This window comes from Esox lucius, chromosome 17, assembly GCF_011004845.1.
Source record: "Esox lucius isolate fEsoLuc1 chromosome 17, fEsoLuc1.pri, whole genome shotgun sequence".
NCBI lineage: Eukaryota > Metazoa > Chordata > Actinopteri > Esociformes > Esocidae > Esox > Esox lucius.
The window spans coordinates 9,198,001-9,212,099 of NC_047585.1; the positions used below are offsets into that span (position 1 = coordinate 9,198,001).

At 40.1% G+C, this 14,099-nt stretch overlaps 1 protein-coding gene across 4 annotated transcripts in view; it reads left to right on the plus strand.

Annotated features, from left to right (window-relative positions):
* Positions 1–14,099, plus strand: part of cpne5b (copine Vb) — a 207,868-nt gene that overhangs the window by 158,558 nt on the left and 35,211 nt on the right. For all 4 annotated transcript variants that reach the window (XR_002198020.2, XM_013132288.3, XM_013132289.3 and 1 more), the window contains 5 exons: positions 3,924–3,965; positions 4,072–4,147; positions 9,279–9,332; positions 10,278–10,339; positions 13,932–13,978. Coding sequence is in view for 3 of the 4 variants with exons in the window: in XM_013132288.3 (XP_012987742.1) it covers positions 3,924–3,965; positions 4,072–4,147; positions 9,279–9,332; positions 10,278–10,339; positions 13,932–13,978 (281 nt within the window). In the remaining variant the exon portion in view is untranslated. The remainder of the gene's footprint in view (positions 1–3,923; positions 3,966–4,071; positions 4,148–9,278; positions 9,333–10,277; positions 10,340–13,931; positions 13,979–14,099) is intronic.

Sequence of the window (14,099 nt, forward strand, 5' to 3'; positions counted from 1 at the left end):
TCTGGCTGGGCCATTCCAAAACGTTAATCTTCTTCTGGTGAAGCCATGCTTTTGTGGATTTGGATGTGTGCTTTGGGTCGTTGTTGTGCTGAAAGGTGAAATTCAACACTACTGTTGTTTGCTCCTTGGGGCTTAAGGCCGGGTGTCTCTGTAAAGCACTTTGTGACAACTGCTTTTGTAAAAAGGGCTTTATAAATAAATTTGATTGATTGATTGATTGATTGATTGATCTTCATCTTTCTAATGGACGCCTGAAGGTTTTGTGCCAAAATTGCCTGGTATTTGGAACTGGTATATCTAATGCTTTGGAAATAATTTTCTACCCTTCTCTTGAATGATATCTTTCAACAATAAGATCCCTCTGATGCTTTGGAAGCTCTCTGCGGACCATGGCTTTTGCTCTGAGATGCAACTAAGAAAATGTCAGGAAAATCCTACTAGAACAGCTGAACTTTATTTGTGATAAATCAGAGTCACTTTAAATGATGGCAGGTGTGTAATGACTTCTATGAGTTTGAATGTGATTGGTTAATTCTGAACACAGCCACATCCCCAGTTATAAGAGGGTATGCACACTTATGCAACCAGGTTGTTGTAAGGTTTTTATTTAACATTTTTCCCCCTCGAAGATTTCAGTATGTTTTTCAATTGAATTGTTCACATTATAGGTCACATTAAAGGTGGAATGAGTTCTGACATGATGCCCTCACCATCTCTACACTTCAGAAGAAATCCAATCCCAGGGCCGTCTTCCTCAATGGCATGGGAGTCTATCTGAATGGATCATTGTTGCTATTTCTGTCCCAGACAGGAGATCACAAACACAGCCATGAAATTAGGACTGAATTGGTGTCATTGTTTTTCACCAGCCTAATAGCTTAGTTACTCATTCATGATCTCAAATAATGCATGTCTAGTTATTAGCGAAGGAGACAGATGCTGGAATCACCCGCTTAAAGACGAATGGGATGTTTGTATAATTGAATGAACCGCTTTTTCTGGGTTCTATGTCATCCAGTTGTGACATGTTAATTATGTTATAACCTGCATTTTTATATTCATATGATATTTTCAAAATATTATGAATCCAGCATATCATATAAATTTGGTATGTTTAAACGGTGTTAGGAGCTTTCACAGAAGGTTAACTTATTCTAGAGACAATGTAGAAAAGCACAACAGGAGTTTGAAATCCTGCCTTTTTTACTGTCACCGTTGATACGCTGCAGATTATGTTAAAAAGTAACATAATATTATCCAGGGTACAAACCTGCCCGTCTCAGTCTGGTTGCTTTCCGGTTGGTCAAAGAGAGGGTGACTGACAGTAGCCTGCAGGGCATAATGTCTGCCATGTTCGTCTTCGACATAACACACACGCCCACACAGTGTTTTTCGCTGATAGAGCATCAGGGGAGAAGGCTCAGAACCTTGAAGATAAGTGCAAAGGAACATACTAGCACTACAGGTGGAGGAAGGGAGGTAGGGAATATTAAAGGTGTTGCACAGTTGATTTCCCTTAACGGGTGGAAGTGTCTCTCATGTCACACTTCAGATCCAGTGGAACTGGATTGATGTGGGGAAGGGGGGCAATGGGGGTGAATAAGTGGGTAGAAGTGAGTGAAGGGGGATGGTGAATGATGGGAAGGGAAGTGGCTCAGGTTTGCCATTTCTTTCTAATGTCTGTAAGTTAGTGTATTATCTGCGTTGGCGTCATGGTGGAGGCTGGGAGAGAAGTCGAGGAGAGGGGTGAAGGAGACCAAATGGAGACGGAGAACAGAGGGGATGAAGGGATGCTTGGAAAGTTCTTGTCAGTCGGCAGAAAAACTCAACAGCCCTCGCGTTTGTAAAATGTCAGCCCCTCATCGATTTGTCATCTGCTTTTAGAAAACAGGGATGGCAGATATTTTTAGCCAGGGCCAATTTGAATTTGCTGTGACTTTGCTCTGACTTTTTAAGACTACATCCATTGTTATGAACCCAATTTTATTTAAATAACATAAAAATTATATGTAAATACACTTTTTGATTTAAACTAGAAACCAGAAACTTTTGCTACGCCGTAAGGCATAACACAGACTGCCACAGCACTTTAGCCAGAGCCCTGACTGGAAGGTATAAACTCACTGACAATGTTGTTTACCTGGCAACTAAAAAATGTCATTTTCCTTATGAAGTGCTGTTCCTGGTGATAGTAGAATTGTATTAGTGTCTGTGTGAGATGTTTTTAGTTGCTTCTGAAAAAAAAATGTTTTAAATTCTCTTTGTAGAGCTAAAATGACTTAGAGAACCAGTCTACCTACATCACTCTCATTCCACTCAAATATACATTGATCAAAATGTCGTCTTTCAACTTCAGTAAGAGCAGGGAGTGTTAGTAGGAAGTGTTCCACATTACCTTGGATGGTGATGTGACAATTGCCATTTTCCCGCGTTTGTACTGTAAATTTGGCCTGTAAATGTAAAGCTGTAAGTCCAGCTGGAGTCTTGACAATTCATCATGATTTCAGTTTTAAATTCATATTAAAATGTCCTTTTATGATGGCACAGCGGGCTTTTGTTTCATATCTAAAAAAAAACTGTTTTAGAGTTTCTGTACATTTGATATAAATCAATGTGCCGTGAATACTTCTTATTGCTGTCTAGCTTGTGTGCTTGTGATTTACCATTCCGACACAATTTGATGGACAGTTCAATCAACAAATAAACCTTAAGGCAGGACTCCCAAGCCTCCCATGCCTGTAAATATGGGAGCTAAAACTCCCAGATTCATCAAAGGCATAATGAAGCACAGAAGTGGGGCTGTGTGCCAGGGCAATCACAACCTGATTTGGCCTAACTGAAGCAAATGTATTAGTGAATCACCTTGATATATCTTAATAATACAGTTTATTTATTGTCTGCTTAGTCGGGTACTTTATATCTGAAAGGTCAAGTCAATTTCACCTCTACAGACGGTTAGATATTTCAGTGCTGCTCTCTTAAATTATCTAGTTGGACATAAAGTGACTGATCTGGTTGAATCAAGGAGAAAATAAATAGAATTCTTCTTTGACAATGTGCCAGTATCACAATGTGTTATCTTATAAACATTTAATCTCTTGATCTTTCCAAAATCTGATTGTAGTGTAGGTTTGATATAATGAATGCTGCAATTGTGTGTACTGTATGGGCGTGAAATGGTGAAAGCACCAATCCTCAAAATGAAACAGCTAGCAAACCAGAGGCTTCCTGAGTTTAAGTGGCAAGGAGGCTTGTTCATCCTGGTGTACGAGCATGAAGAGCCTCAGTGAAAACCAAACTAATGAGCTTGTTATTGAGGAGAGGTGTATTTGTGTGTGGGGGGGGGGTGTGGGTGAGTGTGGTTTTTGCTCCTCATTACTCCTCATTAACAGCAGGTTGTATCAATCATTAATCTCTGTCTACTTTGGTCTTTGTATTGAGCAGCGCAGAAAGCACACACACACATGCACAACCTGCCTTCAGACAGGCTCCTCTTTCCTGCTCTTCCTGATGAATCAATCCCCACTCATAAGCGTCTTGAACCCAATCTTTCAGAATGTGTGTGAATGTGTGTGCATGGACCTTCATTGACTAAAGCATATCTAACCACTCAAGCAAGAAATTCCAGTGCTCTAATTGCTTCCCAAAAAATCATTTAAAGCTAACCTTCAAATCCATGCAATAGCTGTATGTGTTATGACAATGGATAGGTCACAATAAATGACTGTGTCACCTGTGGATCACACCCATGAGCAAACCCTCAGAGATTGATTCTTTAATAATATGTCTGAAATCTGTGTTTTCTTTCTTAATGGGGATATTCAATAATCTGTAAACTAAAGTTTTTGAATCTAGTCAATGGCACACTTGAACAAAGGGGATGCTTCCCTGACATGTCTTTTGGTTATGTGTGTGTTTTTTAGAACAATTAAAGTGGAGGTGTATGACTGGGACCGAGATGGCAGGTGAGTGTATTCAGCAGTCGGTAAAACAAAGATGTGTCAATTGCTTTACAGCATTCAATGATAATAAAAAATCTCTCCTCACTCCCTCTCCTCTGTCTTCTCTTAGCCATGACTTCATAGGGGAGTTCACCACTAGCTACCGGGAGTTGGCTCGAGGCCAGAGCCAGTTCAATGTCTATGAGGTGATCTTTTCTTAATTCAACACTTAATCAGATAGCTTCTATTGGAGTGGGTTTCATTGGAGCATTGGGGAGAGGGAATTCCATTGGAGAGAGGGCATTCCATTGGGGAGAGGGAATTCCATTGGAGAGAGGGCATTCCATTGGGGAGAGGGAATTCCATTGGAGAGAGGGCATTTCATTGGGAAGAGGGAATTCCATTGGAGAGAGGGCATTCCATTGGGGAGAGGGCATTCCATTGGGGAGAGGGCATTCCTTTGGAGAGAGGGCATTCCATTGGGGAGAGGGCATTCCATTGGGGAGAAGGAATTCCATTGGGGAGAGGGAATTCCATTGGAGAGAGGGGAGCCCACAAGGCAGAGACAGCGAGGGTGGGTTGTCAATCAAGTGACTTTAACACCCCTGTACCAGACTACACTCATATAAAGGCCCCACTGAAAATATTTCTTAAGAGATGTCTTCTGTAAACATTTGGAGGTCTAACCAGAATTTGCCTAGGTTTGCTGGTATTCCATACACACTAAGCCCACCCCCCCCCCCCCACTTACTTTCTCTTTCTCGGTCTTTGTCTCTTGCACCCTGTTCAATTATTGTTCATTTTAAATTAGAACTAAATATTATGTTTATTTTCTGTACTGTATGCCTGTCTCTGATCCCTCTGCACACACACAGTGTACAGTAAGGATTATAAAGAAATTTCAACACTGAATTACATAAAATTAACTCCAGCAGCCAGATATTTATTCCATGCATTCATAATTCCCTTTGTTCAACTGTGTATGTATGCGTTTGTGTGTATGTGAGTTGTTGTGTGTTTCCCCCTTGGCCCTTTGTTAATATCCAGAGGAATACTTTCCCCTTAATTTCATTTGCTTTGCAATTGGTATATTACTGAGGCTGTTTAAAAAATATATATATATACCGTGTTCTACCCAGATTTTGCCTATCGGATAGGATTAAAAACATAGAAAGAGAATGAATAGAAGAGACACATCTCTACTCTTGAATGGGGATTCTTGTTCTGTTCAATCTTCTGTATTTCTAGGGATTTTTAAACCAATGTAAAGACAAAATCCAGGAAGCTGAAGCAAGCATACACACAAACATATAAGGTCATTAGTGAGAGTGTGAAACAGGATTTAAGGGTGAGACAGTTCCATGGACTAAGAATAATTATAGTTATTTCCCACAATGCTCCTGGAGAGCATTTTGTTCAGCACATCTGACTTTTTTTCTATCTTCCTTTAACTTATTTTCTCAGTTTCAAGTTTGGATGCTGTGTAAAGTGGAAATAAAAACAGAATGCAAAGATGTGCAAATCATTCAAACCCTATATTCAATAGAAAATAGTACAAAAAACAACATGAAGACAACTGAAAATGTTTCTTGATCCTTAAAAAATATATGCCCACTTTGAATTTGAAGCCTCTAACACGTTTTACAAAAGTTGGGATAGGTGCAACAAAAGACTGCAAAATAATTTGGGGATCTCACAATCGATAATACATAACATCATTAAAAGATTCAGAGAATCCACAGAAATCACTGTATGCAAGGGACAAGGCTGAAAACCAATATTAGAAGGCCATGATCTTCAGGCCCTCAGTTGGCACTGCATTAAAAACAGACATGATTCTGGAGTGGACATCATGGGCTCAGGAACAATTCCAAAAATCATGGTCTGTGTACTTTTTCCAAAAGGAATACATTTCTCAGTTTGACCATTTGATATTTTGTCTTTTTACTATTTTCAGTTAAATACAGGGATAAATGATTTGCACATCATTGCATTCTGTTTTTATTTGCATTTTATGCAGCGTCCCAACTTTTCTGGAAACAGAGTTTCTCAAATGGAGAGGCATTGTTTGCTGCATTGGAAACCAAGAGTAATACATTGAATACATAAATAAATACAATGAAAAACTATAAAATGCGTATTTAACCTAAGATTCATCCAATCCCTAGCCTTAACCAAACAGTAATCTCAACTTTTTTGAAATTCAAAATGGGCTTACATTTTTCCAAAACAATAACATTTCTCAGTTTCAACATTTCATATGTTGTCTTTGTTCTATTTTCATTTTAATATATGGATAAAATGATTTGCACATCATTGCGTTCTGTTTTTCTTTGCATTTTACACAGCTGTAACATGTAACACGCTTTAACTTGATTGATCTGGTCATGAAGAGTAGGAGGAGGTTTTAGAATATGTAATCAATATGTGTACTGAAGGACCTGAATGGTTTATAGATTATATTTTGATTGTTGATATATACAAATTGAATATAATTCTTCTAATGGTGTTCAAGATGAGTGTAAACGTTTGTTAGTGGTAAAAGAGAAAAAGATGACACATGGCTCACAGGCTACACCCCCCCTAAGATTCAACCATCTTTTAGATGTCAGCTTGCTTCTGTTCCTGGAGCTCATTGTTAGTCCTTACCTACACAAGTGACAGAAAGGTCCTTCCGTTTCTACATCAACTGGTCTCTGCGAGTCAAACAGATTGTCTTTGCTCCATTTTAGATTAGGGCCTGTCATTGTCGGTCACATTCAGACTCTGCAGGTCTGTAGGTGACCCTAATAAGGAGAGGCAGGTTTTATCTTTTTATACACAGGAGAGGGAGGCTTTTATGTGGACTTAAATTCTTACTGTGGCAATTTTTTTTAAATGTCTACACATCTGTAAGAAGACACATTTTGTCTTGGAACACTGATTCTCGGGGATTTTGGCTCAGATTATAATCTACTCCTGTTCAAACATACAGTGGGGAGAACAAGTATTTGATACACTGCTGATTTTGCAGGTTTTCACACTTACAAAGCATGTAGAAGTCTGTAATGTTTATCATAAGACATAAGTATTTGATCAGAAAAGCAGAACTTAATATTTGGTACAGAAACCTTTGCTTGCAATTACAGAGATCATACGTTTCCTGTATTTCTTGACCAGGTTTACACACACTGCAGCAGGGATTTTGGCCCACTCCTCCATACAGACTTTCTCCAGATCCTTCAGGTTTCGGGGCTGTTGCTGGGCAATACAGACTTTCAGCTCCCTCCAAAGATTTTCTATGGGATTCAGGTCTGGAGACTGGCTAGGCCACTCCAGGACCTTGAGATGCTTCTTACAGAGCTACTCCTTAGTTGCCCTGGCTGTGTGTTTCGGGTTGTTGTCATGCTGGAAGACCCAGCCACAACCCATCTTCAATGCTCTTACTGAGGGAAGGAGGTTGTTGACCAAGATCTCGCAATACATGGCCCCATCCATCCTCCCCTTCAATAAGGTGCAGTCGTCCTGTCCCCTTTGCAGAAAAGCATCCCCAAAGAATGATGTTTCCACCTCCATGCTTCACGGTTGGGATGGTGTTCTTGGGGTTGTACTCATCCTTCTTCTTCCTCCAAACACGGCAAGTCGAGTTTAGACCAAAAAGCTAAATTTTGTCTCATCAGACCACAATAACTCATCCCATTCCTCCTCTGGATCATCCAGATGGTCATTGGCAAACCTCAGACGGGCCTGGACATGCGCTGGCTTGAGCAGGGGGACCTTGCGTGCACTGCAGGATTTTAATCCATGACGGCGTAGTGTGTTACTAATGAGAGACGGATTTCTTAATGGTTGGTAGGTGATCAAATACTTATGTGATCAAATACAATAAAATGCAAATTAATTATTTAAAAATCATACAATGTGTTTTTCTGGATTTTTGTTTTAGATTCCGTCTCTCACAGTTGAAGTGTACCTATGATAAAAATGACAGACCTCTACATTCTTTTTAAGTAGGAAAACCTGCAAAATCGGCAGTGTATCAAATGCTTGTTCGCCCCACTCTATAATATACCATAGGGAGCTAATTTGATTCTTCACTTGGCGTTCATGGTGACTAACCAGTCAGTCTGTCTGTTACAACTCCATTAGGCATGCCAAGTGTGTCTGTACTCTGTTTGTTCATGCGCTGAACGTCTAACCCCTGACCACCATCGTTCTTCTTCCAACCTCCGGCCCTGTCAATAGTATGGATTTGGCCCTTTCTGACGATCAGATTCCCCCTTTCTGATGATCAAAAGCCTTCAGTCCCAACTTCTGATGCAGGCTTCCATTAATCCCATCTGGGATCAAAAACTTTGGAAATCCTTTGGATAATTTTCAATGAATGTTCTAGCTGAGTGTCCAATGAATAGGTTTTCACTTTTGAGGGAATTCGGGAAAGCTTGAACAGGCACGGCTAAAAGCCAGTTAGGGTTTTCATCCATTGATATGCCTTAATGGTGTCATTTAGTGTGGCCTTTCCCTCTGTCCTATGCACCATCTCATTATGTTGTTTAATCAATCACATGTATTTATAAAGCCCTTTTTACATCAGCAGTTGTCACAAAGTGCTTTTACAAAACACCCAGCCTGAAACCTCAAGGAGCAAACAACAACAGTGTCGAAGCACAGTGGCTAGGAAAAACTCCCTAAGAGGGGCCAACATTTTGAACGAAACCTAGGACCAGGCTCGGAGGGGTGACCAGTCTTTTTCTGGCTGTGCTGGGTGTACATTTTAAGAGTACAAGTTAATAAATGCATGTGGGCTGTGTCCAGAGTCTTTAAAACCTAATCCAGAAATAGAAAGGGAACCGGAATGTAAGAGGGAGAGTGAGGAAGTGAAAGTGGTAGAGAAAAAAAGAGAGAGAGGAAACATCAAATGTAGAAATAAATAAGAAAATAGTGAGAGAGGATGTGCTTCTAGAAAAAAAAAGTTATAGAACCTTACATTTCACAGTTTACTGGAGCATATTATTCAACACATCACTAATGGAACATAAAAACCTGTCACACCCCTCTCCTCTCTCTCTACCTGTCTTTCACTCTCCTGCTCTCCTTCTCCTACTCTCCTATCACCCATGTCTCTCTCTTGACAGTTACAGCCTTTTCCCTAAATGAGATATATGGTACTACAAAACTCTTTGCTGTCTCCTTACTTGCATAATTGATTCAGGTTTCTTCCTATAAAAAACACCCTGTGATATGAGTTCCTCCATGAGCCAACAAAAACATGCTCACAACTCTTCAAAACTGTCTCCTTAAAAAAGCATAATTGGTTGTTTTTTCTTTCTAATTCTGTTTTTTCTTTTCTTTTTTTAGGTAGTGAATATTAAAAAGAAAATGAAGAAAAAGAAATATGTGAACTCTGGAACGGTGAGCATAGCCTACGCAGTTTGGGACTGTTAGAAATCTCCTTCCATCTCTCCCACCTGTTTCTTCCTCTTTCCTCACTCTCCTCCAGTTTCTACTTCTTTTAATTACAAAGATTTTTCTCGAATGGTTTTCTCCTCACGTCTCTGGCTGCTGAAAGGGGCACTGATACCAAATGTAGACTGTGAGTGTCAATGCAGGTTTCCCTCATTAACAGGTATCTTGCCTTCCTGTTAATTTAATGTGGAGGAAAGTGAAAGATGAGGGACGAGTGAGTCTTCTGCATTAGACAATAGTCCCTGTCTCTGTCAGTGCGTCCTGAGAGCCAACTAACTAGCTAGTATAGTTTACATCTTTTCCGTAGCATTGACAGATGGAGGGGGGAAGGAAGGAAAAGAACGGATGGAATAAAGGATATGAAAGGGATCTCACACCCCAGGAGAGATCAAAGAGTGGGAGTAGTGTAGTTAGCATCTCGTAGTGCGCCGCGGCGGAGGCTAATGTGATATCGGCTAGCTATGATGACTGATTACAGGGCCCGGCTCCCATGTTCCCATCTGCTGTCTGTCTCTCTCTCTCCCTCTCGGTCTCTCCATCTCTTGTAAAAATGCATTCAATCCTGTCTTTCTCCTCCCCCCTCTCTCTCTCTCTCTCTCTCTCTTCCCTGTTTAAATAGTGCCGTAATGAGCTCATCAGTCGTCTACAGTATGTGTCTGCGATGAAAGTAGATAGGGCATTGCCTGGTACGGCTGTGGTGGAGGAGGATGTTGTTTTGAGTGGTTTGGATACCATGGCTACATATGGCTGTCTGAGTGAGCATACGCTGTGTGTGTGTGTGTGTGTGTGTGTGTGTTTGTTTGGTGTTTGTGGGTGGGTCATCTGAGAGGACTGGCTGTGGATGGTTACTGAGATCTAACGTTTTCCATTGTTTGTATCTTCCTCTCCCAGGTGACCCTTCTCTCCTTCTCTGTGGAATCTGAGTGCACCTTCCTGGATTACATCAAAGGAGGGTGAGCAGGAGACAAGGGAACACACCAGGCTTGGGGTCCATTCATATCAAACTCCCTCAATTCAGAAAGAGATTTCAACATACATTTATGCATTTGTGATGTATGCGTACACTTTGGAAGTATTTTAAACTATTTTCTTAGTTTTTTTGAGCAACCATTAAAAATCAATTTTAGTTTTTCTGAAATGACAACCTACTATTGCGTTAGACCCCAATTCATACCACCACAAAAAAACATTTGTTGATGTATGCTCGGACACAACATATTACATTGTCTCAAATGTTTACCCCTGACATGAATTTAAAATTGCATTACGTTAGAAGTGGAACTGACCGCATTTTAATCTCATGAAATCTTATTTAAAAAATGTCAATACACACACACTAACAACCTTTTGCCTTTTGTATCATTTTTGATTAACGATCAGATAGATTTTTATATTTTCATAGAATGTTGGGAAATGACACACAGTAAGGCAATTCTGAGAATACTATATCAATGTAGAGTATGGAAATGGACACTTTTGGACATAAACACTAATGCGCCAAAACATTATGAACACTCACAGGTGAAGCAAATAATGTTAATTGATTACTAACAAGGGCACATGTCAAGGTCTGGGTAGATTAGATGGTATGAGAACAATCAGTTCTTGTAGTGTCCATGATGACCCCCCGGTCACTGTCAAAAGCGCCTACAATGGGCATGTGAGCGTCGGAACTGGACCTTGGAGCAGTGGAAGGTCATCTGGTACGAAGAGTCCAGTTTTCTTTTACATTACGTGGACGGCTGTGTGTGTATGCACCGTTTACCTGGGGGTGTGATGGCACCAGGGTGCACTGTGGGAAGACAACAAGCTGGTGGAGGGAGTGTAATGCACCCTGCCACACTGCACACATTGCTCGTGAATCGTTCGCAGAACATAATGAAGAGTTCAAGGTGTTGCCCTGGCCTCCAAATTCCCCAAATCTTAATCCCATTGAGCATCGGTAGGATGTACTGAACCAACAATTCCAATCCACGGCAGCTTCACCTCACAACCTACAGGACTTGAAGGATCTGCTGCTAACGTCTTGGTGCCAGATAACACAGCACACCTTCAGTGGTTTTGTAGAATCCATGCCTCGGCGGGTCAGCGCTGCTTTGGCGGCAAGCGAGAACCAACAGCATATTGGGCAGGTGGTCATAATGTTCTGGCCCATTAGTGAATTAGACACTGTAGTGAATAAAAACAAATAAAGACCTATAAGTTTTGAACATTACATAGACCTGAGTACCACAGCCAATCAGAGTTACAGTAGGACAATTAGCAAATTAACCGTCTCTCTCACCAAACGTTTTGTTTACAGCTAATAGCAAGTGTGACTCAGCAAATGCGAATACATGTTGTACTATCAATTAAATATAGGGATGAATGATTTGCACATCATTGCATTCTGTTTTTATTTGCATTTTACGCAGCGTCCCAACATTTTGGAAACGTGGTTTTATTGTGATTACTTGTTTGCTTCAGATCTGCCAAGTATTAATAGTTATGTCAGTTCCACTTTAAATTCTTCAGTTACCATTCAAAAATGTATGATCACCTATTCTTGCATAAAAACACAGTACGTGTTAAACACCCCCACATTACAAATATCCTAAGAACAACACCTATCATAAAGTGCACATCCTATATATGAAAAGCCTTTTTAAACAAAACAGATGGCCAAACATTTAGCTTAACAGTGCCCTACTTGGGAGGTATTGGAACTGACAGACTTGGTGCGGTGATAAAGAATCCCTTTAAGCTATTGACGACAATGATGTGATAATAACATCCATCAGAGACAGAGAGATTATATTTCAGAGATTTCAGGGATTTTCCAATGGGGCACATTTGACAGAGTTGACAAGTATGACAGATCTCACTGACACCCTTCAGCTTCTGTGGGTTGACAGAAGCTAACACCCTCTGCCTGAAGCCTTTAACAGGAGTAATGACACTTCCACTGAACAAGATTAAGCATTAGCTAGCCTCAGTTCTGTGGGTAGTAAAATGTGAGATAAAGCAAGAAAAACTGTTTAGGTCTAAGGACTATCAATAAAAGAGATTAGTCCAATGAAAATGAGAGTTATTGAAAACCAATATCCAATGAACAATATCCTTCAAAAGGAAGAATACTCCAATTGGGTATTAAAACTCCTTTTAAAAATCACTCAGATCATTAAAATGACCCTTTAAAAATGTTAGCCAAACACTGAATTAAAAGCCCTCAGGTTCAGAAAAGAGTTCAACTGTATTGCTCTCTTTGTGTCATTCACGTCAACCTAATGGCCCCTACCATTTAGGATGAAATGTCTGGGGGGTAATGAGATGGGCCTGGATAAATGACTCTTATCTGTTATTTCTGGTTATTATTCAGGACCCCTCTTAGCTGGGAAATGGTTTATACCACATTCTCTTGACAGAGATGATAAAAGGTTTTTGAGATGTAATGACTGGGAAGTTATAGGCCATAGGAAAATGAATTAAGACAGATTCAGGGGTGACTGTGTATAAAGGACTATAGCTAGACTAAATAGCGTTGAATATTAGCCTGGATCTGTATTGACTAGGCAGTGTGTGGGATTTTTTTTTATTTTATTTGTTTACAAATATACATTCGGAGTCTTGCCGAGCACTTGCACTGCTGACTCAGAACGACAAATTGCACGTTGAGGCATGGGGATAAACCTGCCCTTTCGTTTTTGTATTTTGAGGCACACAAATGAAAATGTAAACCTTCTAAGTGTGTAAGCTCCTGATCCTGTGAACAACTTGTGCTTGTGTGTAAGTATGTGCGTGTTCAAATAAGTTATTCTAGTTAGCCATAGAGAGTGTTAAGGTGTTAGCGAGTGATATTGATTCGGTGGCTCCCCCAATCAAAAGAAGAAATTGCCAATTCAAGCAAGAGTGTAGTGCAAATACCTTCAATAGTTAGGAACATATAGACAAAAACCCACACTCTCAATGTGGAATTGGAGAGAGTGGAAAATAGGGAGAGGCAAAAAGATATAGTAACTAGAACTGAGAGTGAGAGAGTAGCCTTTTTATACTACAAGAGAGAGTTAATGACACCATTTACCTTTAGAGTCTATTTCTGGATGAATCTTTATTGAGCCTCTCTAATAAATGCTTTCTGTAATAATTTTGCTGCATGGCATAAAGGACAATTAAATTGGTTTTGGTTTCTCTTAAGTGCTCCAGTAATTCAATTTAATCTTGTTGGAACATGAAGGTGTTTCACCCAGCTTGCCACTTCTCCTCTTCCTTGAAAGAGAGATTACATTTTTCTGATGCAGTTCTGATGCACGCAGCCACACACACATACAGACCAGGTCAGTTAATAATTAACAGGTTCACTTCCATCTGATTGTGGTCACAATGCAATTATCACTAATTCCTGTGTGTTAAACGCCCAAAACGCCCTAAAACAGCTTTGACTACATGCGTTATGTTAAAAAATATATTGGGTTTGGGCTTGAAAATGGTATCTGAGTTTGACTTGTTGGGTGCTAACTTTATTTCTCCTGTTGATTTTTCACTCTAACTTCTCTATCCTCATTTCAGGACCCAGATCAATTTCACTGTGGCCATCGATTTCACAGCATCTAACGGTAAGTGATTTTAAAGGCTGTGTGTGAGAAGGCTAGAATAAATGGTTCTCTTTCACTGTCTTGCTTCTGTAACCTGAGGATAAATCATGACTGAGACATATACTCACAAAGACTCACTCAA